Below are 27,443 nucleotides of genomic sequence, written 5' to 3'. Positions count from 1 at the left end.
CTACAAAACCCAGGAGAAAAGCAAATGCAACTGTAGCAACCAGCAATAACAAAAGAGTCATAAAGAGCCTGTGCTCTGCAACAAGAGAAGCGCACTGCTATGAAGAGTAGTCCCTGCTCACTGCAACTAGAGAAAGCCTGCACGCAGCAACGAAGACCCAATGCAGCCAAAAATAAATAAATTAAATAAATAAATAAAAGATAAAGAAGACCTTGAATTGTTAGAGTATATTTACTTTCAAATATGTTTCCTAATTTTGGACCTTTAATTCTGAAAAATCCCACTTAAAAGGATACAGAACAAGTCATATATTATAAGATCAAGTCACATAAGCTCACGTGCGGTACAATGAGAACAAACATTCGGGATTCCTCTTTCCTCCTTGGGCATTCTAATTTAAGATACCTGACTTACTGAGGCTAATATAGGTCCTAATGAAAGCATTTCTGCCATGAAGACTGAGTTATGAGAAATTTCTAAAAGTACAACTATGAAAGAAGTGTTACTCAATTATTATTTTTTAAGGCAGTAACTCAGGGAAAGCTATAAGAAAATGCCTCTGTTCCTAAAAAACTACAACATCCATGATATATATTTTTTTCACTCATGAATGAACTATTCTATCAGGTCTCGTCATCATCCTTACTACACGGGTGGCTGAACTGACATTAGCATTTATCTAACATGCTCCTTTATGAGAACTGGTCTTATGAAAACTTTGGCATCACCAACAAGAGATTTCTTACTAGTTACTTAAGGGCAGCCTCAAAGTCTGCTTGTGTATTTACATGTGTGACTCTACACATACCCATACAGGTATACAGTTCTCCTTGTCTCTTCAAAAAGCAGTTTCTCTTCCCAAATCAGTCAACAGTTTGTGCCCAAGTCTATGTCTATCACATATGCTGTGGGGACATGAAGGTGTGTGTGAGAGAGAGGATCCCAGCCCTCAAGACAGTTATACTTTACCTGCGGAGACAAGACATATATTCTCATGAAGAGTTCTCAGTGCCAGAAAAATTGCTGGCTGTCTTATTCTTGTTAGTAATGTGGGGGTGCTATCACCTGCCTATTATTTGCATAAATCACAAAGCCTTAATCAAAATAGGTTAAGAAAAAATAAATCCATGCTATTTATTTCAAATATATTAAAATTATACAATAAATAACAGAGCTTATTTTGAGTATGTAATAAGTAACATACCAGTGTGCAATAGTAGGCAAGATGGGGCGAGAGTCGTAATGGCCAAAATATCACTTAAATTCAGGAAAGGAAATTAGGGAAAAGGAATGGTTTCGCTATTATTACCTCAGCAGTGACAACAGCAAAGAGTGTGGTTTCTCAAGGCTTTTCTTAAAACCCAGAGGTGTGTTAAGAATAAGCTGCTGGGCTAGGTTCCTAGAGATCTAGGTTTTAGCCCCAACTCCTTCACGATCATATCCTCTCTTGCCCTGGTTTTCTACCCATACTGCTTGAGGCTGCAACTAGATGATGGCTAATATTCCTTTAATGAACACGTCTGGTAACCCTTTCTTTGATAAATATATCCAGGTCCCCTTTCCAACTCCTCTGCTCCCCCTCCCACCCCCACTAAATTACAGTGTGTAACATTAAATTATTCATGAATCTATGACTTTAATTTTTTGTGTTTCTATACTGACGGCTTTACGGCAACTGGTTAACAAAGCAAAATCCTAATTCAGATTGCTAAAATTCAGCAGCAAACAATCATCAATTTTACATTATCTAGTCCTAATAACCTAGCCAGATTAGTATGGCATATTATTCAACATTGTTACAAGAAGTTTTGGCATAGCTATAATTGACAGTGGCGAAGATCAGCTCAAATAATTATGTATTCATTGTTTTTAGCTGACTTAAAATTGGCTTGGCTACACAGCAACCAAGAGCAAGGAAATAATTTCTTTTCTTATGATAATCTAGTGACAACATCTAAGTATGACTTTGGTATAAAACGGCTACATAAATATCCTTTCATCTTAAGTCTTATTAAAGCCATGGTGTTTGGCAAAAAAAAATTAAGAGCAGAAGAAGATAAGTATGGGTTGTAATATCAAACTATTTCCATTATCATTTTAATGTTGGAAATCTTGTTTGGACATCCAAATCTTAGGATAATTATCACCTAGTAACAGCAATGAATTCAAATAAAATGAACTCCAATAAAATGCTAAACAATACAAATACTCTTTTTAGTCATATCAGGACAGAGAAAAAAGAAATCCAAAATGGAAAAGGAAGAACACACTCAATCTTCCATATGAAGCTGTATGATAAGGTGAATAATAGAAGCAAACATAAATCAGATAATTGAGAAATATGCTGGAGAAGTTTTTCAAATACTATTCTTGCTTGTATCTACTAGCTCCACTATACAGTTTAAAATGTGGCCAAATTTTTAAAGTAGTTGTTAAACACTTCCTGCATCTGACATATGTTTCCAGGGTACTTCTGACATTGATATGAGAGATTATAAAACATTTAGAAATGAAAATGTTACTCTCCAACAAAAAACACTATAACTTCCAAGCTTCCTCTGCATTCACAAGACGGAAAAACATTTGGAAAATAGTAGCTTTCGGTTTTAAAATGTTCAAATAATATACTTTACAACAAACACAAAACGTGTAATTGTTCAAGGCAAGGAAGAGACAAGTCTAAATAAAACAGGATCCTAAAATTTATTCTAGGAGTCATTCCTTTTCCTGTGCAGTCTCAATCATATTTACTCCATAATAAGTAAACTGCTTTACCCCTTCAGCTGGGAAGGACAGTTTTAACTCTACCAAGGTGATGACAGTACCACTGCAGTGCTCACCCAACGAGAAATGCATGAATATGAAGTAGCGTCAACTCGATCAAATGAAGTGTATGCAAGATTTGATTTGCAATGCGTTAATTTAGGAACTCAGCGGAGAGGCTCCTACTATATCTAGCTGATCTAAACTTGAGCTCATGATAACACTGCACGAAGCTATGGTAGATAAAAGTGATAGGTAATGCCAATAAAACGATTCCACTGACAACACAAACTCCTCCAAGAATTCTTCCCGGCATTGTGATAGGATACATATCTCCATAGCCAACTGTAGTCATAGAGATAATCACCCACCAGCAGGCAGCAGGGATGCTGGCGAAGTCCTTGTTGGATGTTTCCAGGTCCAACCCATGTTCAAGAAGCTGAGAAAGTGCACTAAAGATTGCCATGGCAACACAAATGAAGACAAGCAACATAACCATCTCTCGGTAACATCGTTTGAGAGTCAAACCAAGTGTCTGAAGACCAATGAAGTGACGGGCAAGCTTAATCACCCAAAAAATCCTCATCATTCTAAGCACCCTCAAGGTGACTCCAGCCCTCTGGAGTTGAGAGTTCTCGCCCGTAAATACTGTCATTAACACGGAGATGTAATACGGCGTGATTGCCAGTAAATCAATGATGTTCAGGGGTCTCTTGACAAACTCACACTTGTTTTTGGAGACGATGAACCTCACAATGCATTCTGCAGTGAACCAACCTATGCAGATAGCTTCAATTATCCTGTCAAGAGAACAAAAGAAGAATTGATCATTTTATTTTTAAGCATTTTAATAGCTCTTAGATTTCTTCAGATAGTACTACACTGACATACACGTTTAGTTACCTTTCCAGAAAACATAAAAGAACAGACGGCATTACCAACATCATCAGACCCACCAGGATGCAACAGAACAACAAATACATCAACAGATGAAAACTGAACTTGATGAAGTTCTTATTTATATATGGCATGTAATAGCACTGAAAAAAACATTTGTTTGCTTGTTGTCACTCATACTTAAAAAAAAAAATCTATCTCTTACTTGGTGGCTTGAAATTAACTTATACTCAGCTCGCCACACTATGAAATGTTATTCCATGAGGACAGTGGTTCTCTACTGTGATGTAAGTTATTAGGTAGGTCAGAAGGACTTAGTTCCTACAGACAGTGGACACACCCAAGTTTTCAATGATTTACTTCTTGGTAAATAGGAGTGAACTCAAGATCATCTCCGAAAATGTTACTGTATTTTTTTTTTCCTACAGGCTTGTGTGGGAGACACTGAATCTGAGCCTGCCTTTTGGGCTTTGCAGGAATGCCAGTGCCCTCACCAGGAGAGCACCAGGTCATGACCACCCTCATCACAAGCGTTACAGTGGAAAAAAGGCTGAGGAATCCTGCAGTGGAGCCAAACAATCACTAAGACCCAACAAGTTTGTTTGTTTGTTTTCCATAGCTATTTTGATTCAACATGTATCTTTAAAATATAGGGCCATGGACTTCCCTGGTGGCGCAGTGGTTAAGAATCCGCCTGTCAATGCAGGGGACACAGGTTTGAGCCCTGCTCCGGGAAGATCCCACATGCCGTGGAGCAACTAAGCCCGTGAGCCCCAACTACTGAGCCCGCGTGCCACAACTACTGAAGCCTGAGAGCCTAGAGCCCGTGCTCCACAACAAGAGAAGCCACCGCAATGTGAAGCCCACACACCGCAGCAAAGAGCAGCCCCCGCTCGCCGCAACTAGAGAAAGCCCGTGCGCAGCAACGAAGACCCAACGCAGCCAAAATAAATAAATAAATAAAATATAGGGCCACATTTAATCTAGAGCAGTATTTACCAACCCTTCCATGTCACTGCACACGTTGAAAAGAATATTACCTACATAGCCTACTGGCGTCAAGGGGTAGCATTCCTGAAGTGGAAGCCACCAGCCTCGCCCCACACTCCCCAAAGCTGAGGAATTAAACCTCAGCACAGTGGTTAGGAAGCCCTGACCCAGAGTGAGAGGTAATGCTAAGGTAATTTTTAATTAAATTACACTTTTTTATTTGTAAATATTTTTATTTCAGTTGTTTCATGCAGTAGCTTTAGAAAAGAAAATGCGCTACAGTACATGTCCGTACAGTACAGTACAAACATGACTAATAAAATGCTTTAAACATGGCATTTAAAAAATTATAATTAAATTACATTTTAAAATTCAAATTTAAAGTTACAGTCCTTATACCATCATTCATTTTTCTCCACATAATTCTGTCTTACTATTGACCTAGACCCAAACATGAGAAGTACGATGGAGAGAGAAGAAAATGTAGCAGGTGGGATGGTAAGGTCTGTGGGGCAACATTTTGAAAAGAAGTACCCAAAGTGCATGGCACAGAACACAGATTGTACTGGATGCTTCTCAGGGAAATGAATAAATAAAATTAACCATGTTCCCCTACTATGGAGGTTCCTAGGGCCATAGAGATTAATTTGTTTATGTCTTGAATAGGTCGTGCATTCACATGGTTTAAATTTCAAAGGTAAAAAAAAAAGAGTACAGAAAGAAAATTCTCACTCTCACCCTATTCCCCAGTCACTTGGTTCCCCAGTATTCACTCCAGTCCCAATTCCTCACTGGTCAGAAGGGCAAGAACCACTGACCAACAAGAAAGTGGTAACTTGAGTATATTAACTCCCTGTGGCTGCTGTAAAAAATTACCACAGGGCTTCCCTGGTGGCGCAGTGGTTGAGAGTCCGCCTGCCGATGCAGGGGACACGGGTTCGTGCCCCCATCCGGGAGGATCCCACATGCCGCGGAGCGGCTGGGCCCGTGAGCCATGGCCGCTGAGCCTGCGTGTCCGGAGCCTGTGCTCCGCAACGGGAGAGGCCACAACAGTGAGAGGCCCGTGTACCGCAAAAACAAACAAACAAAACAACAACAACAACAAAATTACCACAAACTTCGTGGCTTAAGACAACAGAAATTTATTTTTTTCACATACCCAGAGGTCAGAAGTGCAAAATCATTATCACTGGGCCAAAATCAAGTGTTAGTAGGGCCCACTCCCTTCGGAGGCTCTAGGGGAGAATCCATTCCTTGCCTCTTCCAGCTCCTGGTTGGCATTCCTTGGCTTGAGGCCACATCACTCCTATCTCTGCCTCTGTGCTCACCATGTCAAATCTCCCTCTGCTTCCACCTTGTAAGGATACACATGATAGCATGCAGAGCCCCTGCGATAATCCAGGACAATCCCCCATCTCAAGATTCTTAATTTAATCATATCTGCAACATCCCGTTTGATATATAAGGTAATATCCACTGGTTCCCAAGGATTAGGACCTGATATCTTCTGTGGGGAGGGAGGGATTATTCTTCAGCCTACACACAAACTAAGCAAGAAGATACAGCCCACAGTGAAAGTAATCCAACCTACCGCCCAGTGAGGAAGGTCAGCAGATGAGGTCACAGCTGCCCCTATTTCTTTCTCTATTGTATTACCTGCCGTTCTGCACAGAGACCCCATTACTCTGTGGTTGGCAGCAGCTTCTCTATCCCCACCAGGCTATCAGTAAAAGCTGCTGCCATAATGACCTCTATGAACCTGGAGGCTTAGAAAACTGGGAGGGTAATGAAACTTGGTAGATCTAGAAGATAGGAGGCTGCATTTTTTCAATATTCAGTTTTAATAAACATATTAAAGGCATCCCTTCTCCCTGGTAATGCTCATCAAATACTCCATATGTTCCCCCATATTTCTAGCCCCTTGCAGTTAGGCAAGGTCACATGACCAGTTCTGATCTATGAGCTGTGGGCAAAATGACTACAGTTCTCGGCAGAGGCATGGAAGAGTAGGTGTGAATTCTCTTCCCTGCCACGGCAACCTGAAAGGCATGTGTCCTAAGTGGCTCCAAGATGGTGGGGTCCCTACCAGCTCAAGTCACTGAGTATATGTTCAAAGAAAGACAGACATTCCCCATCCTGACTCTGATTGGACATGGGACATGGTATGTGAGCAACCAATAAATACTTGTTGTGTTAAGCCACCAGAATTTCTAAGTTGGTTGCTATCCTAAGTAATAAACTGGTATATTCAGTAAGTAATAAGATACACACTCAAAAAGGATTGCAAGAGCACAAAGCAGTCACAGCAATAGTGTTCTCTGATCGGCTGTGGTTTTTATCAGTTCTCGAGCTAAAGTACTGTCTCTTCTCAGACATGAGCAAGAGCACTAGACCTGATGCCGGGAGCCCTGCTGCTCTTCTCACTCTGATCTTCTAAGGGCTCTCCCAGCAATAAAGTCCTAAGATCCTATTAAATTAAGAAGAGTAGGGGCTTCCCTGGTGGTGCAGTGATTGAGAATCTGCCTGCCAATGCAGGGGACACGGGTTCGAGCCCTGGTCCGGGAAGATCCCACATGCCGTGGAGCAACAAAGCCCGTGCGCCACAACTACTGAGCCCACGCCACGACTACTGAAGCCCGTGCGCCTAGAGCCTGTGCTCCGCAACAAGAGAAGCCACCACAGTGAGAAGCCCGTGCACCGCAACGAAGAGTAGCCCCCGCTCTCCACAACTAGAGAAAGCCTGCGCGCAGCAACGAAGGCCCAACACAGCCAAAAGATTTTTTAAATAAATTTATTTATTTATTTCTGGCTGCGCTTCAGTAGTTGTGGCTCGCGGGCTCTAGAGCGCAGGCTCAGTAGCTGTGGTGCACGGGCTTAGCTGCTCCGCGGCATGTGGGATCTTCCCGGACCAGAGATCAAACCCGTGTCCCCTGCATTGGCAGGCGGATTCTCAACCACTGAGCCACCAGGGAAGCCCAAGAAGAGTAAAAATTTTAATTGTGCCAAAAACACCAGAACATTTTCAGCTAATTACTTCCACCAGCAGCCAAATTGTTCAGATTAAAAAGGAGGAAATCCAAATGACACTAAATAATCTCTCAGTAAGGGAATTTCAAAGAGGTAAACCCATCTGTAATGAGGCCCACGGGGCTCCTCCTGCCCACCCCCGAAGTCAGACACAATTTATCCAGAATTCCACGCTAAGGAGATGAATAAGTGAGAAACCCCAGGCATCCCTCTTTCACCCAGGATTATGCCAAGGCATTCTCCAACAACAAACACCACTAAGCCTGCCAAAACTCCCCATGTTTCCAAATGGCACTCTTGCCAGTGCCACCTCCAGCAACTGCTGGAAAACTTAAGCGCTGTGTTTTACTGAGCACTACAGCAAATGACTGGGCACTCCGAGGGCTACTTCTATAAAAAACAAACTGAAAAAAAGAACGGAAGAAGATACTGAGGATACCAGAATCCTTTGAAGCCCATTCTGATTTCTTTTGAGGCCCAAACATATAGAAGCTCATGAATTCACAGCTAAATATATATATATACATATATATATATATATATATATATATAGAGAGAGAGAGAGAGAGAGAGAGAGAGAGAGAGAGAGAGAGAGAGGCCTTTCAGTTGAGCACTGTGCTAAGCACTTTGTAGACATCATCTCATTTAACCCTTTTCAAGAACTTTATGGAGTGTGTCCTTCCCCTAATATCCCCATTTTACAGATGACAAAACTGAGGCTGAAAAGTTAAAACATCTCTTCTAAGATCACACAACTAAGAAACTGCAGTGGCATAGCTAATGAAACCCAGATCTATTGGGCTTTGAAGCACTAAGGAACATCTGAAAATGCTAATGATTTTTATGACAATGTTCATTGTTAATATTAAATTATATACGTCAATCTCTTGGTCTCCATGGTTGATGTATTAGAGCAGCATTTTTCACACTGCTGGTTCTTAGCCCATTAATGGATCCAAATTGATGGAGGGTTTTTTTTGGGAATTAAATAGAAATATTAGTGTGCATCAAAGTATAGTTTCATAAAACTTTTGTTTCAGTTACATATAGTTGTGTACTAAGTTACGATGTAAAATGTATTCCCTTCCGTAGGCACTGGAGGAGCTCAAAAATTGCTGGCAATCATCAGTCATTCTAATTCCCCTAACTGATCCGTCAGGACAGAAGGCACTTCTGGCAATGACTCAGAGGTTTACAAACAGGCTCCACAGGAGAACAAATGCTTTTAGTGCTAACCATCCCCTCCTGCCTGCAAAAAAGACTAGGACAGGACATAAAAAGCCATTAACTATGTTGTATGAGGTGAAGATCAGTCTCCCTCTGGGTGCTAGCTTCTCATCTTTTTCACTCAACATTTTATTGTGAAAAATTTCACACATGGAACAAATTAATTAATATTTTAAATATACTTGCTTATCACCTATTCACCCCTATATCCATCTATTAACCTTTCTTTCTTGGATGCATTTTAAAATAAATCCAGATATCGGTGCACTTCCATCTAAAAAATTCAGAGTGCATATTATTAACCAGAGTTCAATATTTGTTTCATTTTTTTCTTTTGATTTGAACTTTACATGCAATGGAATGCACAAACCTTACGTGCACACTCACTGAGGTTTGACAAATGTGTAACCTCTATAACTGACACTCCTATCAAGATATAAAGCATTCACATCACCTGAGAGTTCCCTGCCTTATTCATCTTTGTATCTCCTGCCCTTACTTCCCATCAGACATACAAGTGCTCAACAGCTTTTTGTCCAGTACAACGTAGTGACTTTGACAGAACTTGAAGGACTGGAATGGCTCTTCTGGGAGCTTTAAGGGATAACTGAAGCCTGTCATCAAAAAATGGTGCTGAGGGGACTTCCTTGGTGGCACAGTGGTTAAGAATCTGCCTGCCAATGCAGGGGACACGGGTTCGATCCCTGGTCCGGGAAGATCCCACATGCCGTGGAGCAACTAAGCCCGTACGCCACAACTACTGAGCCTGCGCTCTAGAGCCCGCGAGCCACAGCTACTGAAGCCCGTGCGCCTAGAGCCCGTGCTCTGCAACAAAAGAAGCCACCCAATGAGAAGCCCGTGCACCACACGAAGAGTAGCCCCCACTCGCTGCAACTACAGAAAGGCCCGTGCGCAGCAACAAAGACCCAACGCAGCCAAAAAAAAAAAAAAATCTGCCCACACGCCGTGGAGCAACTAAGCCCGTGTGCCACAACTACTGAGCCTGCTCTCTAGAGACCGCAAGTCACAACTGCTGAGCCCACGTGCCATGGCCCGTGCTCCGTAACAAGAGAAGCCACCACAATGGGAAGCCTGCGCACCGTGGCGAGGGGTGGTCCCCGGCTCACCACAACTAGAAAAAGCCCAGGCGCAGCAACCAAGACCCAGTGCAGCCAAAAATAAATAAATAAAAATAAATTTGTTTTTCAAACAATCGTGCTGAATTGAGTTGGACCCTTACCTTACACCAAGTACAAAAGTTAACTCAACATGGATTAACTGCCTAAATGTAAGACCTAAAACAAGTTTTTTAAAAATTCCTAGAAGAAAACATAGGGGAAAAGCTTCATGACATTGGACTTGGCCACGATTTCTTGGCTATGACACCAAAAGAACAAACAACAAAAACAAAAATAGACAAATAGGACTACATCGAACTTAAAAGTTTTTGTGCCTCAAAAGACACAATCAACAGAGTGAAAAGGCAAGCTACAGAATAGGGGAAAATATTTGCAAATCATATATCTGATAAGGGATTAATATCCAGAATACATATCGAACCCCTACAACTCAACAACAAAAAAATCAAATAACCCAATTTTAAAATGAGCAAAGGACTTGCACAGACACTTCTCAAAGATGGTATACAAATGGCCGGCAAGCATTTGAAAAGATGCTCAACATCACTAATCATCTGAGAAATGCAATCAAAACCAATCCGAAGGTATCACCTCACACACATCAGGACACCTACTATTAGAAACAAAAAGCAGAAAACAAGTATTGATGAGGACGTGGTGAAATTAAAATCTCTGTGTACTGTTGGTAGGATTGTAAAATAGTGCAGCAGCTGTGGAAAACAGTACGGAGGTTCCTCAAAAAATTAAAAACAGGGCTTCCCTGGTGGCTCAGTGGTTGAGAGTCCGCCTGCCAATGCAGGGGAGGCGGGTTTGTGCCCCGGCCCGGGAAGATCCCACATGCCGCGGAGCGGCTGGGCCCGTGAGCCATGGCCGCTGAGCCTGCGCGTCCGGAGCCTGTGCTCCGCAACGGGAGAGGCTGCAACAGTGAGAGGCCCGCGTATCGCAAAAAAAAAAAAAAATTAAAAACAGAGCTTCCATATCATCCAGCAATCCCACTTCTGGTTATATATCCAAAAGAACTAAAAGCAGGGTGTTAAAGAGATATTTACACACCTGTGTTCATAGCAACACTATTCACAACAGCCAACAGGTGGAAGCAACCCAAATGTCCATTAATGAATGACTCCATAAATAGAATGTGTCACAGTCTTACAATGGAATATTATTCAGCTTTACAAAGGAAGAAAATCCTGCCCCATGCTAATAAATGGATGAACCTTCAGGACGTTATACTAAGTGAAAGATACCCAGTCACACACACACACAAAGACAAAGACTGTATGATTCTACCTATAGGAGTTATCTAAAGTAGTCAAAATTCAGAGAAACAGAAAATAGAATGGTGGTTACCAGGGGCTGAGGGAAGAGGAAGAAGACAAGTTGTTGTTTAACGGGTATTTCCCCTAATATCTCCATATTACAGATTACAAAACTGAAGTTAGAAAGTCAAACATCTTTTCCAAGATCACACAACTAAGAAATTGCAGTGGCACAGGTAATAAAACACGGATCTACTGGGCTTTGAAGCACTAAGGAACATCTGAAAATGCTAATGATTTTTATGACAATGTTCATTGTTACTATTGAATATGTCAAACTCTTAGTCTCCATGGTTTACGTGTTAGAGTAGCATTTTTCGTACTGCTGGTTCTTAACACAGTTTCAGATTTGCAAGATGGTAAATTTTATGTTATGTATTTTTTACCCAAAATAAAAATACGTACATGAAACTGTCCAACGAAGGGGAGAAGATAGGAGGCTCCTGAAGCAAGGAGCCCTTCTCCACTTGTAACTTGCTGTGAAACCATGAATAAGCTATTTAATCTCTCTTCCTGAATCTTCCTCAATGGTTAAATGATGAGAATAACAGTAAGACCTATCTCTCAGATTGTCTTAAGAATTAAATGAATTAATATGAAATAATAGTAAGTGCTCAATAAATCGTGTCTATAATTATCATTATTACAAACCATCTCTGGGCTTGTAGTCTTCCCTTCACACTCAAAAGGAGATCATGTCAGTGTTTTCCTGAGTGCAAAGAGAAGGCAAGAATGAAAGCTCCATCCTTTCATTCTCTCTTCTCCCAAGAATTCTGCCTATATTCTCACACACTGCTGGCTGTAGCATAAACTAGTACAACCACTTAAAAGAGCAATTGGCAGAACCTATCAAGCTTTATACCGCACATGAAACCCAGCCACCTACTCTAGGAATTTATCCTACAAACACACTTGCATATTTACATAAGAATATGCACAATGAGATCCACTGTTTGTAATACCCAAGGATAAAAATATATATAAACATCTATCCAGAGGAGATTGATTACATAAATGTATTTCCTAAAGTTATTAGGTTGAACCATATGAAATTGACATTGGAAATTTTATGACTCTACCTTATGCCATGTAGCCACGAAAAAGAGTTAAGGTGCATTCCTGAGCTTTGATGTGAAACAGTCTTCAAGATCTACAGGTGCAGACCAGTACATATATTATGCTCTAATTGTGTGTGTGCGTGTGTGTCTGCGTATATCGGAAGGATACTTAAGAAACTGTTAATATCAGTTACTGCCTCTAGGGAGGGAGCCTGACCGCAGGATGGAAACTCACGTTCTATTTTATTACCTTTTGTGCTGTTAAATGATTTACCATGTGCACATATTATTTTTCCAATTAAGAAAAATTTTAAAGAAAAAGTGAAACGCATGCCCAACTAGAAGATCAATCACCATGATGAAGTTGTCAGTGGCTTGAATCAACCAGCCCAGCCCCAGGAGTAGCACAAAAAGAAAAGTTGCACCCTTCCTACCCCAAGCTTTCAGGCTTGAACGTATGAGGCATTTCTAGCAGGCCTATGCAGTGTGATGATACATGGTGTAATAAAAATCTCCAACAAACTACATCACTGTCCACCAAATTCTCTACAGTCTCTTTCATGTCCTTATAAAAGCTTTCTCCACAAGTTCAATGGGGGAAAAAGGCAGGAATCAAACAAACAAAAAAAAACTTGATTTTTTTCTTATGTATTTTAATTACCTTACAGAAAGAAAAAATCCATACCACTCATATATTTTTATCTTGTACTCTAGATCAGTAATGAAAATAAACAAAAACATACATTAGGTACTTACTCAAGTACCAAGCATTTTTCTGTAAATGTATACATATTAATTCATTTAACTCTCACAACTGAATGCATAGTACGCAGAGAACAAGGATCCTCACTGGGCTGCCAAGTGAGATGTGCAGTGGAGAGAGGCGTGATTGTAGGATTTATGGCTGGAAGCCTTATGGCAACACTGAAGCCTTATGGCAAAGCTGACAGATTTTCAAAGTCAAGTTATAGCTTTAAAGGCAAAGGGAACCCCTTAAAGATTTGGCAACAGGTGGATTCATTTGTTGAATAAGCATTTCTTAAGAGGTTACCATGTGTTGGGCATATTGCCAGGCCTGTGAGCTGGGAAGAGGCCAAGTGTACTGTGGGAATATACAGCGGGCAGCTGTTTACGGGCTGACTGGAGGGTGCGAACAATCAGGAGGCTGTGACACAGGCAAGAGAAATGGAGGGCCCAAACTGGCAGATGACGGGAATGAAATTAAACAAAATAATGAAATGAAATGAAATGGGGGATAGGTGGCAGAAGACTTCAACAAGACCCTGCCACTGGCTGGCTGTGAAGGGCAAGAAGAGCTGCAGCTGCAAGGATATGAGCAGACGGCCCAAGACCGAGCAGACCTTCAACACCATCCTGGACCTTGGAGAGATGTGTGGGTCGCAGGGAACCAGGCAGATGCCTCGAGGCAAGCGAAGAAAAGAAAACCACCCAGCAAAATCTTATTACAAGAGATGGCCAGGATTCCCTGGTGGTGCAGTGGTTGGGAGTCCGCCTGCCGATGCAGGGGACATGGGTTCGTGCCCCGGTCCGGGAGGATCCCACATGCCGCGGAGCGGCTGGGCCCGTGAGCCATGGCCGCTGAGCCTGCGCGTCCGGAGCATGTGCTCCGCAACGGGAGAGGCCACAACACTGAGAGGCCCGCATACCGCAAAAACAAAAACAAACAAACAAAAAAGAGATGGCCGCTCTGAACCAGTCTCTTGATTTTCCTAACAGATGAAAAGACAGAAATCATCTCTCCAGAGCCAAATTATGAAAAGAATTTCATCAACACCATGCTTCAGTGTTTGTGTTCATTACCCTGTAATCGAGAACTTGGCTCTGGGCTGCCTCTGAAGAAACCATCCACATTTCTGTGTGTATCTCTACCAGATGCTCTCAAAGTCGGGGACACCAGGGCAGCTTTTCTTCACCAGATGCTGAGGAATGAGTTTTCAGTAAACCACCATGTTCTAGGTGAACCTACATATAACAAGTGGAGAGACCCAAAAATCTGCGGTTCTGGTTCTCACTACTAAAAAACTTCCCAGAGATGAGAGCAACAGAAACCCAGACCCATCAACACCTGCCCATCCAGGCCACCAGTGTTCTCCACTCCAGGTGGGCGCCCTTCATCCTGCAGGTACAATAATCTCCCCCAGCACCTTCACCTCCACTCCAAAGAGACACTAATCCATCTAAATACTGATGCAAGAAGATCAACTCACTGCAAGAATTGATCTGTTCCCAATCCATATACAACTACCCGATGGGTTCTACTCCTTCTTTTTTAAATTTCATTGGCAATGCATTAGTAAAAGAATTTTTTAAAAAAGAAATGATATCTAGAGACCATCCTCCTCAGACATGATCATCTTATAAAAACTGATACCAATTCTTTTCTTTTTTTTTTTCTACTTTCTCTTTTTATTTTTTTATTTTTTGACATTCTTTTTTTTTTTTTTTTTTTTGCGGTACGCGGGCCTCTCACTGTTGTGGCCTCTCCCGTTGCAGAGCACATGCTCTGGACGCGCAGGCTCAGCGGCCATGTCTCACGGGCCCAGCCACTCCACAGCATGTGGGATTTTCCCGGACCGGGGCACAAACCCATGTCCCCTGCATCGGCAGGCGGACTCTCAACCACTGTGCCACCAGGGAAGCCCTGACATTCCTTTTTTAAATATTTTTTTCCATTATGGTTTATCACAGGATATTGAATATAATTCCCTGTGCTATATAGTAGGACCTTGTTGTTTATCCATCCTATATAAAATAGCTTACATCTGCTAATCCCAAGTCCTTTCCTCCCCCAATTCTTTTCTTTTTTAAAAAAATAATTTATTTATTTATTCATTTATTATTATTTTTGGGGGCTGTGTTGGGTCTTCGTTGTTGCATGCAAGTTTTCTCTAGTTGCAGCAAGCAGGGACTACTCTTCATTGCAGTGCACGGGCTTCTCATTGCAGTGGCTTCTCTTGTTGCAGAGCACGGGCTCTAGGCACGTGGGCTTCAGTAGTTGTGGCACGTGGGCTCAGTAGTTGTGGCTCACGGGCTCTAGAGCACAGGCTCAGTAGTTGTGGCACACAGGTTTAGTTGCTCCGCAGCATGTGGGATCTTCCCGGACCAGGGCTCGAACCCGTGTCCCCTGCATTGGCAGGTGGATTCTTAACTACTGCACCACCAGGAAAGTCCCTAAAAACGGTTTTAAAAATGCAAAAACAATGCTATGTTTTATGTGTAAATACATATGTATGTACAAGCATATATTAAAAGTGTTTTTGATTCACCCCTTTGCTTAGACCCGCTAGGCGTCCCTGCCTGGTGAGGAGGCTGAAGCCATGGAAGCCCCCGCATACTACACCTTGGAATAGCTGTCTTGGAGGAGGGCACATCCAGAGCCCCACATGCCACTGGGCCTGAACTGAGAACAAGCCTGGGCCTGGGCTCTGGATAACTTCCCTGCGCTGAGCCGCCCCTCCTGCCAAAGCCCCCAGTTCTGCGGGAACATGCACTACTGTGCATGTGGGCTACCACGTCACGCCTGCACTGGACATGCAGACGGTCCCCAGGTGGAGAGCGGCCAAAAACACTGGTGAGACCCGCACGTCCAGGAGCCAGTGGCTAATCCAGGATGGGGCGACAGTCAAGAAGAGGCCAAAGACAAACACCGCAGGGCACAATAGGGCCTGAATAGCCAGGAGATGCCAGCAGCAGCGGAGGCCAAAAAACACGCGGCCAGATCACCTCCAAGTGCCCAGGCCGCTTCCCAACCCACACCCCGAAGCTGCGGAAACCCTGTAGAGGCTTGAAGCCCTGTGGAACTCGGCAACGAGAAGAATCGTGGCCTTCTGCCTGGCCCACATCGCCCCTTCAACACATGCCCTGGCCTGGGGCCTGGGTCATCCCAGTGGAGGGCTCGTTATGCCTGTCTGGACTCCTCCCCTGGGCCCCACCTTGCTCTGGGATGAGCCTGGAAGACTGTGGGGCAGAACATTCTGTATGTCCCTCCTTTCCTGGATTACTGACAGGTTTCTCTATTAGAAATCTCTCTTCAGGGAATCCATACTATCTTAAGGAACTTTTTTGTAGCTGTACTCAGAATTGTCATGTTTACGTTAATTCCAATTATAAGCAATGATTAAAACGCGCTTCCCGTAAAAAAAAAAGTGTGGGCTTCCCTGGTGGTGCAGTGGTTAAGAATCCACCTGTCAATGCAGGGGACACGGGTTCAAGCCCTGGCCCAGGAAGATCCCACATGCCACGGAGCAACTAGCCCTGTGTGCTACAACTACTGAGCCTGCGCTCTATATCCCGCGAGCCACAACTACTGAGCCCGCGTGCCACAACTGCTGAAGCCCGTGCCCCTATAGCCCATGCTCTGCAACAAGGGAAGCCACTGCAATGAGAAGCCCGCACACCGCAATGAAGAGTAGCCCCCGCTCGCTGCAACTAGAGAAAGCTCCCATGCAGCAATGAAGACCCAAAGCAGCCAAAAAATAAATTAATTTTTTAAAAAGTGTGTGTTTGTTTGTTCGTTTGTTTTGGCTGCGCTCTGTGCATGCAGGATCTTAGTTCCCCGATCAGAGATCAAACCCACACCCCTTGCATTGCGGGCACAGAGTCTTAAGCGCTGGACTGCCAGGGAAGTCCCTAAAAGTGTTTTTAAATGCATAAAATAATAACACCAAAGTCAGGAAAGTGGCTATATCTGTGGAAAAGGAAGTGATTTCAATGGGGAAAAGGCACCTAGTAGACTTCAACTGTACTTTTTATGTTTTATTTCTTAAGATGGGTGGTAGGTATACAGGCGCTCGATGTACTATAATCTATACTTTTTTACATGCCTGAAAGACTTTATGATGGTTTTATGCATAACTTCCTCTTCTGCCTTCGTAAGACATGTATTTCCTTTATTTCACAGATTGATTTGTTCTGCTTTTTAAGTTTCTGGTAATTGTATTCAAAGAAAACAAATTTTGATTGGCATAAAGAAATCACATTTTTAAAAAATGCTTAAATTTTGCTTTATTTTCAATAGTCTCGTAAGTTAAAAATGATTCTTTACAGCATTTGCTGTAGAAATGTTAAAGCACCAACATCCACCATTTAAATAAATTATACAGATTAAATGAGAAATAGGGACAATTTGTTTTAAAAGCCCATTGTATAAGTCTTTTTTTTGTTTGTTTGTTTATAAATTTATTTATTTATTTTGAGTTGCGTTGGGTCTTCGTTCCTGCGCGCAGGCTTTCTCTAGTTGCAGCGAGCGGGGGCTACTCTTTCGTTGTGGTGCGCAGGCTTCTCATTGCAGTGGCTTCTCTTGTTGAGGATCATGGGGCTCTAGGCATGTGGGCTTCAGTAGTTGTGGCATGCGGGCTTCAGTAGTTATGGCTCACGGGCTTAGTTGCTCCGCAGCATGTGGGATCTTCCCGGACCGGGGATCAAACCCATGTCCCCTGCGTTGGCAGGCGGATTCTTAACCACTGCACCACCAGGGAAGTCCCCAGCTATTTTTCCACTTTGGAATTTATCCAACATATGCACTTATACCAATTTGCAAAGAAACATGGAAAAGACTGTGTTCTACACTCCTGTTTGCATTTTTGAAAAACTACAGTCGAGCTAACCATTCCACAGCAGAGTAGAGCAGGGACCTGGGAATCAAATGCCAGGTCACGACTTAACCACTATGTGAGTCTGACATGCTACTTAATCTATCTAAATCTCAGTCATAAAATGGGGATAACAATGGTGCTACCTTGTAGGATTATTATGAGGCTTAGATGATAAAATAATTGTAAAACTTTAACAAGTGACTAGCACATTATAAGTATTCAATAAATACTATTACAGCCATTACTATAATTGATAGGACAGACACTTGTAAATGAACTGTGGCCCATCTATACAATGGAATAATACACAAATTTTAAAAAGAAGGAGGAAGATTTATATTAACTGATGTGGAAAGAGTTCCTAGATGTTAAGTGAAAAAAGCAAATTGCTAAACAAGATTATAGAATGATCCCAGTTATAAATTTAAAAGACACCTGTAAGGGGGCTTCCCTGGTGGTGCAGTGGTTGAGAGTCTGCCTGCCGATGCAGGGGACATGGGTTTGTGCCCCGGTCTGGGAAGATCCCACATGCAGCGGAGCGGCTGGGCCCGTGAGCCATGGCCGCTGGGCCTGCGCTACGCAACGGGAGAGGCCATGGCAGTGAGAGGCCCGCGTACGGCAAAAAAAAAAAAAAAGAATCCACCTGTCAATGCAGAGGACATGGGTTCAAGCCCTGGCCCGGGAAGATCCCACATGCCGCAGAGCAACTAAGCCCATGCGACACAACTACTGAGCCTACACTCTAGAGCCCGTGTGCCACAACTACTGAAGCCCATGTGCCTAGAGCCCGTGGTCCACAACAAGAGAAGCCACTACAATGAGAAGCCTGCACACTGCAACAAAGAGTAGCCCCCGCTTGCTGCAACCAAAGAAAGCCCATGCGCAGCAACAAAGACCCAACGCAGCCAAAAAATAAATAAATTTATTAAAAAAATTAAAAGACACCTGTAGTGACTTCCCTGGTGATGCATGGATAAGACTCCATGCTCCCAATGCAGGGGGCCCAGGTTTGATCCCTGGTCAGGGAACTAGATCCCACATGCATGCTGCAACTAAGAGTTTGCATGCCACAACTAAGGAGCCCACCTGCTGCAACAAAGACCCGGTGCAGTTAAATAAATAAATAAATATATAAATAAATAAGAGACATCTGTATAATATGCATATATAATTATGTGGATAGTGGATATACACATATATACACTCATATATATGTAGTGTGTATATTTGTATATATGCAAAGAAAATTTCTGGAAGAATACTCAGAAACTGGGTAATAGGATGCAGGAGAAAGAGGCATGTTTACTCTTCACTCTGTAACACTTAGAACCGTACTTTTTTCCAATGAGCAAAGTTTTCATTTGAAAAAAAAAAAGAATAATGTTTAAAATAACTTGCTTACCAAAAGGGAGAAAAAAAAGCACTTTGATTAAAGAAAAGGTATTAACAAAAGGAAGTTTCCACTGAATTCTAAAATTGGCAGCAGATAGAAAAACCCTGTACACATATTAAAAGAAACAGTCCACTGTGAAAGAAAAGACTTTAACTGAGGTTCTGGGTTATGTTCAATCCTATCAGAGATCTATTAATTACTGGTTTCTGAAAATATCCACCTTATCTGCAAAGTAAAAGCACTGAGACTTTCAGTTTCAAATATTGCTTTTTATTTTTAAAGTACTTTAAAAAACCTATTGAATTTATATAATATTGACCTAAAAGGCAATAGAAATAATACAGTTGAGTTTTAAATTTCTATCACCTGCTGTTTCATTTTTATTTCATTTTTTAAACTTGGGCTTAAAATAACACCTAAAGAAATTTAAATATCTTTACATCTCAAAGTCTCACAACACAAAGCAACTTTTAGAAATAATTTCTAAAGAACAGATTAAAATTACAGCAAGGCTTTGCATGCTAAAGAGATTTAAAACTCAAAAGAGAACACTGCTGGGCTTCCCTGGTGGTGCAGTGGTTAAGAATCTACCTGCCAATGCAGGGGACATGGGTTCAAGTCCTGGTCCGGGAAGATCCTACATGCCGCGGAGCAACTAAGGCCGTGCGCCACAACTACTGAGCCTGCGGTCTAGAGCCTGTGAGCCACAACAATTGAGCCCACCCGCTGCAACTACTGAAGCCCACACACCTAGCCCATGCTCCACAACAAGAGAAGCCACCGCAGTGAGATGCCCATGCACCACAACAAAGAGTAGCCCCTGCTCGCCGCAACTAGAGAAAGCCCGCGTGCCGCAAGACCCAACACAGCCAAAAATAAAATTAATTAACTAATTAATTTTTAAAAGTTTAAAAAAAAAAGAACACTGCTGCTGAGAAAACTGAGGGACCAAAAAGTAAAAGGCACAACTTATTTATATCTGGTCCATGTTTTATTTTTATTTATTTATTTATTTATTATTTTTTTAAACCCAAGCCCCCTGCATTGGGAGCACAGAGGCTTTTTTTTTTTTTTTTTTTTTTAATTTTTATTTTTGGCTGCATTGGGTCTTCGTTTCTGTGCGCAGGCATTCTCTAGTTGCAGTGAGCAGGGGCTTCTCATGGCAGTGGCTTCTCTTGTTGTGGAGCACGGGCTCTAGGCATGCGGGCTTCAGTAGTTGTGGCACTTGGGCTCAGTAGCTGTGGCTCGCAGGCTCTAGAGTGCAGGCTTAGTAGTTGTGGCACACGTGCTTAGTTGCTCTGCGGCATGTGGGATCTTCCCAGACCAGGGCTCGAACCCGTGTCCCCCGCATTGGCAGGCGGATGCTTAACCACTGTGCCTCGAGGGAAGTCCCTGTAGTTTTCTTTGAATGGGGTCCTAAATTAGAGAACAAAATATTTGCAACTCATGTCATTAACAAAGAGCTAATTTCTTAATTCTTTCTAAAAATCGCCAACTAAGAAAGTCATCGCCAAAATTTACACAGCTCACTGAAAAGTAAAATAAGTGAGTCCTAAATATATGTAAAGATGCACATTTTTACTCAAGGCAAAAATAAATTAAAACTACTAGACACCATTTTTCACCTTCCAGCATGATAAAAAATCAAAAGTATAGGTATGTTATAAGTCATACTTCTAGTTATTACTTTAAAATATGTATCTCAGAAATAACTAAAAAAAAAAAATCAAAAGTGTAATAACGCTTTGTAGAGTATGAAAAAACATGGTCTCTCACACACTGCTGGTGGGAGTATAAATTGATACAACTTTTTGCAGAGCAATTTGGAATTATCTATGAAAATGACAAGTACAAAATATGGAGTAGATAACCAGCAAGGACCTACTGTAGCATTAGGAACTATATTCAGTATCTTGTAATAACTATAAAGGAAAAGAATCTAAAAAAGAATACATATATATGTTACTGAATCACTTTGCTGTATACCTGAAACTAACACAACATTGTAAATCAATTATATTTCAATAAAAATTTTAAAAATTATATATATATAATTTTTTAAAAGGCAAGTACAAATGTCCTTTGACCCAATGACTTACTTTCAGGCATTTATCCTATGGATATACTTTCATGAAAGCAAAATTATGTACATGTACAAGGATATTCACTACAGCATTCCCTACAGACAAGAAACAATGTTAAGTGTCCAGAAATTATAGGACGTTCATACCATGGAACGTCATGCAGCTGCATAAAAGAACTGAGCAGTTCTTGGGATTTTCTGTTGTTGTTTTTTGGCTGCGCAGAGTGGTTTACGGGGTCTTAGTTCCCGGATCTTAGCTCCCCACCAGGGATTGAACCCACCCTGGCAGTGAAAGGGTCAGGTCTTAACCACTGGACCGCCAGGGAAGTGCCCAAACCATATATTCTTATCTTTATTCCTTTTGCACAGTAAGTACTTGATAAATAATGACTCCCTGACTTAACAGGCTTTTTTCTCATCCTAGCACAGGACCCCATTCTCCTCAACTAAGAGTTCCAGCACCTGAATGCCTCAGCCTTAACCCACAGAGCTCTTCAATCTACGCAAGAGAAGATACATTCCTGGAAGGTTATATTTTGAAATGTAAGATAAACAATAGATATTTATCGTGCCTGAATAATAGTTTTTTCTAAAAGATGCTATCATAATAAATAGTACAATATAAGAGAATTTAGATGCCTTCTAGGGCTTTTCATCTCATCTAGTTTGGTGGCTAAGACATGGTTATATAAAAAAATAACCACCATGCTAGGAAGGATATTACAGCTGCCAAATGAGTCACACAAGTAAGCAGTCTCTCAAGAAACTCAGGAGGAAATATCACATCTACTAGGGTAGTCAGGAAACGCTTCAAAAGGGAAACAGAATCAGAGTTGGGCTTGATGGATGATCTAATTTCAATAGGCAAGGGACTGACTGCACAGTAAGGGACATCCAGGTGGTTCAGAAACAAGTGAACAGGCTGGTCTGGACAAATGGAGCCTGCAGGTGGCAGGGAGTGCTCCTAGCTCCTGGAAATCCACTTACTCAGTCCCTGAGCCTGTATCCTTCCAATGCCCTGGATTTATTTTGATTCTTCCTACTATCTCCCAGAGTTGTCATTTCATCTCCATTCTCACCAACCTCAAAGCAATCCAAGCTCTCATTCCCTCCCTCTGCAAAAATCTCCAAATTAATGCTCCTATTTCCAGTCTCCACCATCTCCAATTTATGGTGTACAACTCATGACATTTGTTACTTTATACTCATGATCCACTCACCCCAAACCTGCCAACAGCTAACCACTGCCTGCAAAATAAAATTATTCTCCCTCTCATTCCAGGCCTTCTAACATTGCCCTGTCTCCATCTCTCACTCCATCACTGGACTCACACTCCCTAAACGTAATATACAAATGTCATGCCTAGGCCCTAGATGTTCCTATTACCCGGAAAATCTCCGTATTTTGTTCCCAGGTGGGGTACACATGGTTGTACAGGTTTCAAACACTGTAGTTTACATAAATGATACCACCTGCCAGTGTTGGGCAGTGCACAACCTCTGCAACCTTCCAAAGGCAGCTTGTTTCCATCCTCTCCCACCTTGAGACCTTCCCAGAACAACTCAACCCAATTGTTGATCAACTGTGCCTCTGATTCCTACATCAGTTGCCAGCTTGACACGGTTTTCTCACCCAAAAATGTTACAATATTTGGAATACCGAGAGTACCTTGAACACAGCGGATACTCAAAAGACGCTTGCAAATTACAGTGGGTAAGTCAACAAAGGCAGATTGTGGTTAACGGGCAAAAAGCCTTGGGGAGGGACTTCCCTGGTGGCCCAGTGGTTAAGAATCTGCCTGCCAATGCAGGGGACACGGGTTCGAGCCCTGGTCCACATGCCACGGAGCAACTAAGCCTGGGCGCCACAACTGCTGAGCCTGTGCTCTAGAGTCCGCAAGCCACAACTACTGAGCCCACAAGCCACAACTACTGAAGCCTGCATGCCTAGAGCCCGTGCTCCGCAACAACAGAAGCCGCCGCAATGAGAAGACCGCGCACCACAAAAAAAGAGTAAACCCCGCTGGCCGCAGCTAGAGAAAGCCTGAGTGCAGCAATGTAGACCCAATGCAGCCAAAAATAAATAAATTAAATAAATAAAAAAATTTTTAAAAGCCTTGGGGAATTCCCTGGCGTCCAGTGGTTAGGACTCCACACTCTCACTGCCAAGGGCCAGTATTCGATCCCTGGTCGGGGAACTAAAAATCCTATAAGCCACGCAGCACGGCTAAACAAAACAAGACAAAACAAAACAAACCAAAGGTAAAGAGCCTTGAAGGCCAAGAGAGAAGTCCCGACTTCATTTGGGAGATGATCAGAATATGCTCAGAAAGATGTTTTAGGAAGACTAATTTCAGCAACCACAAGCAAACAGGGTTTGAGACACTATTCTCAAAGTACCACCTTAGTTGTCTGTTGGAGGGGGCCTGTGGGAGGCTCCCTCTGTAATGTGCAGCCTCCTCAAGTCATTCAGTCATCCCTCAGTTTATCTGTTTGGGATTACAGATAATGGTTTTCATATACCTACACTCAGAGTGAAGCTTAAAACTGGGCCATTAAGCCAAGAAAAACATGTCTCTGCCTGAAATATCTGCGTATCTAGGAAACAGTTCTGACGTGAATAATTATATACATACATAAAATACATATACACAAATTAAACATTTATCTTCTTCCTTCACTTCTTTTGCAGTCTTCCTCTTTTCCATCTGTCTCTTCCCTTTTTGGTTTCTTTCTCTCTTTCCCCCTAAAATTATTATTCATGTCTCTCATTTCTTTCATAAGTACATAAATTAATTTCATTGTACTGATGGAGTACCAAATAAGTAATTCTTATCTGTAAATTGAAAACTCAGAAACTAATACATTAAACAAAATGAGTTTTCTAATTAATTTCCTTTCAAAGCATGTGTCTTAGATTTCATGTCAAGATAGCATATCAGTAATGGACTCCATGGTCCCAGATAGTTTATTTACTTCCTAAATTTAAATAAAAATCTTTACTCTCCAAAGGAAGAATATTATGTGGAAGTAATCCACTCCAGTATCAACGCACATAGCACCAGTGGAACCATGCACATGTCTATCAGGAAAAGATTACCAGGCAAGCAACCAAATTTTTAAAATGAATGGAGAGTGAATCTTAAAAGAGGATCCAAGGTAAAACACATGATACAATTTTGTGTTTGTGCCCAAAGAGGCTGTCTCCCTTGAAAGCCCAACTTTACTGTTTATTCCTCCCACCAAATATGCAAAATAAACTCACTAGTACTAAAAACAGAAGTATGCTATCACTATTGAAAGGTAAGCACTATCAAAAGAAAGATCAAAATATTTTCCTTTCATCCTACTAAAGTGAAAAGAAAAACCATTAAATACTGGATACTGTTTCTGAACTTAGGGGCAGTTTCCCATGGTTTTTTCCCTCCCCAGCCTGAAGATCTTCCGGAAGTTACAGTGTGAATCTTTGGTAACAAACGGTGGACAGGTGCTTTGCTAACTCCATACTTGGTAGGAAAAGAAGAGGAAAAGGGCACGGACAACCATTATTTAGAGTCTATCGCTAAATTAGTCTCCTTTATAAAAATTCCATTACAACTAATGTTATGCAGAGTATATAGAGTGTGTGGGCAGTGTACAGCAGACCACACCATGATAACAAGACTTCATCTTTTCAAACACCGTCAGAAATTGGCAAATAATTCAAACTGCTCTTAGTCCAAGGTTAAATTGTTGAATACTAACGATAAAAGTTTAGAGAAATCTAATTAACCGGTTGCTAATTTGCTCAAAAGTAAACTACAAACATGGGAGGCTTGTTCATCTCTATCTGCGTCTCCCCAAGGCTGGCGATTCGCCCTCAGGAGGGGCGTCTAGTGGGCGTACCAGAGCCGGCTAGAGCTGGGGAAAGCGGGGTGGGGTGAGGGGTAGTGAGGACCAACCCACCCCTTGGCTCGCCGCGCCTGTGGCCGCGCTCGGCCCAGAACCCGGCCTGGCTTGGCCTCCCGGAGGCAAACAGGACGGAGACTGGACCGACGGACGGGACGGACAGACTCGACAGGACGGACAGGACGGGCAAAGAAGCAGTGCGTCCTACCCGGAGGGCTCCCTCCCAGGGCCGGCGGAGTACCTGCTCCGGTCATCCAGGCTGCGGTTGTCGGCCGCCGCGGCGCGCCAGTCGGGCAGTGTGCTGGCGCACAGCACCACCATGGACACGATCACGAACACCACCGACACGCTGGCCAGGATCTGCGCGGCCAGGGACGACGTGGGCTCCTCGAAGGTCCGCCGCATGCGCTCCAGCCAGCGCCGGGAGGGGGCCACCTCGGCACCGCCGGGTCGCGCCTCGTCGCGGCCCAGCGCGCCCGGCTCTTCGGCCGTGTAGAAGGTGTAGGTGTCGGACATGCGGTCGTCGAGGCGGCGCTGGCAGCAGTACTCGAGGTGCGCGCCCTCCAGGCCCCAGTAGATCATCTCATTGTAGAAGGAGAGCTCGCACATCCGCGGCGCGAAGCGCAGCTTGCCGTGGCCGCGCACGTATAGCAGAATGAAGCCGAAGGCCTCCGAGTGCCGGTCAAAGAAGTACTCGTTGCGCTCGCGGTCGTAGTCGTCGCACACCTCGAGCACGTCGCGCTCCGAGCGACAGCCGTGCAGCCGGCTCACGCGGCGCAGCGGGAAGTCCTTCAGTAGCTCCCGGGACAGCGAGTACCGGGCGCCGCCCACGTTCAGCACCACCGAGGCCGCCCCGCTGCGCCTGTAGGTCATGGCTGGCAGCCCAGAGGCCCCGAAGCCCGACGGCGCCGCCGCCGCCCCCCCGGCCGCCGCGCGGGGCCTGCCTGCCGTTGGCCGACCGGGGAGCGCGCCGTCGGGCCCCGCAGGCTGTCCCGCCGGCTCTCCCTCCGTGCTCCGCTGCTGCCCTTCGCTGGCCCGGGAGCCCCTCGGCTCTAGCCTCTTTGGCAGTCCGGCGTGGCTGCTAGCGACGCTCCCTCAGCACGGCAGTACCTGTAGGTGGCCGGGGAGTCCCCTCTGGCGCCAGCGCTGCGCCCCACGGGCCGAGAACGAAGCTGCCAGCGCCGCCGCCCCTCGCGTCTGAGGGATGCCCCCTCCGAGGCCGGGGTGCCCTTTCAAGGCGGCGGCGCTTTCCCCCCTGGGGGGCGTGCGTGCCGAGAGGAGGCGCTGGCGCTGGATGTCTCCGGGTCCCTGGCGCTCCCTCCGGCCGCGGCTCCAGCTAGCGCCCCGCCACCGTCCAGAGGCAAGAGGTAAAGTGAGCGGGCTCGGAGGCGGCGAAGAGCCGGCTCCGAGAGGCGGGGGCGGGGCCTCCTCGCGGTTCCCCCTCCTTGCCTCCTGGCTCCGCTCTGCTCACCTCCCTCCACGCGCCGCCCTCCTCTTCCCATCCGCGCCCTCACCTCGCTCGGGCTGGGATTCCCCGGCGCCCCTCCCTGGACCTCGGGCTCCCCGCCTCGTGACGCCGTCCTCCCCCTCCGCTCCCGCCCCCAGTGGCCAGGAGGGGTCTGCGGAGCAGGGATGCGCCGAGCCTGGAGCCCCGGGTGGAAGGGGTAGCAAAGCCCCGCGGCCGGGGTCTCGGCGCCGGCGTCCCGCCCCGGACCATCGGGATGACTTGGGGAGTCTCCAAGGGCCCTTTTAACGGCCCCCAAAGGGAGGCGACAGGAAGGTAAGGAGGAGTGAGGACTGGGGTGCGGGATATGAGGGGCGGGGACAGACGGCGTTGGGAGAGCTTTTTCAGAAGCTATTCGGAGCCCAGCTCGGTTTCTGAGACCGCCCCAAAGGATTTCTCAGACAAGGCACCCCAGCAATTCTTTTCTTGCCGACTTTGTTCTTCCTCTCCCGGCGCGGAGACTTACGTACCGCGTGCTCCGAAGGCGGCCACACATCCCAGCACCCAGTCTCGGTGCCGCCTTCCCGCCTGCCCTGTCTC

The 27,443-nt window shown here is 44.1% G+C and overlaps 1 protein-coding gene across 2 annotated transcripts; it reads right to left on the bottom strand.

Moving 5' to 3' along the window:
• Window positions 1-2,884: 2,884 nt before the first annotated feature.
• Window positions 2,885-26,887, bottom strand: KCNG3 (potassium voltage-gated channel modifier subfamily G member 3). Of its 2 annotated transcripts, none has more exons than XM_029232630.1 (2): window positions 25,608-26,887; window positions 2,885-3,563 (listed from the first exon to the last, which is right to left on the bottom strand). In XM_029232630.1, exons 1-2 carry the CDS (start codon window positions 26,270-26,272, stop codon window positions 2,918-2,920), a joined length of 1,311 nt encoding a protein of 436 aa, XP_029088463.1. In that variant the 5' UTR covers window positions 26,273-26,887; the 3' UTR covers window positions 2,885-2,917. The 2 variants fall into 2 exon arrangements, with proteins under 2 accessions (XP_029088463.1, XP_029088464.1); XM_029232631.1 differs by having other exon boundaries at window positions 2,918-3,563; window positions 25,641-26,272.
• Window positions 26,888-27,443: the final 556 nt, after the last annotated feature.

This window comes from Monodon monoceros, unplaced genomic scaffold, assembly GCF_005190385.1.
Source record: "Monodon monoceros isolate NGI ecotype Baffin Bay Population unplaced genomic scaffold, NGI_Narwhal_1 Super_Scaffold_19, whole genome shotgun sequence".
Classification (NCBI taxonomy): domain Eukaryota; kingdom Metazoa; phylum Chordata; class Mammalia; order Artiodactyla; family Monodontidae; genus Monodon; species Monodon monoceros.
The sequence above is the reverse complement of the archived record's forward strand: the minus strand, read 5'-3'. Positions and strand labels throughout refer to the sequence as shown.

Excerpts from the sequence above, each read along its gene's own strand:
- KCNG3 (XM_029232630.1), bottom strand. The coding sequence starts at position 26,272 with ATGACCTACAGGCGCAGCGGGGCGGCCTCGGTGGTGCTGAACGTGGGC. Across the intron at positions 3,564-25,607 it reads CCTGGGAGGGAGCCCTCCGG|GATAATTGAAGCTATCTGCA; the intron begins GTAGGACGCACT and ends TTCTCTTGACAG.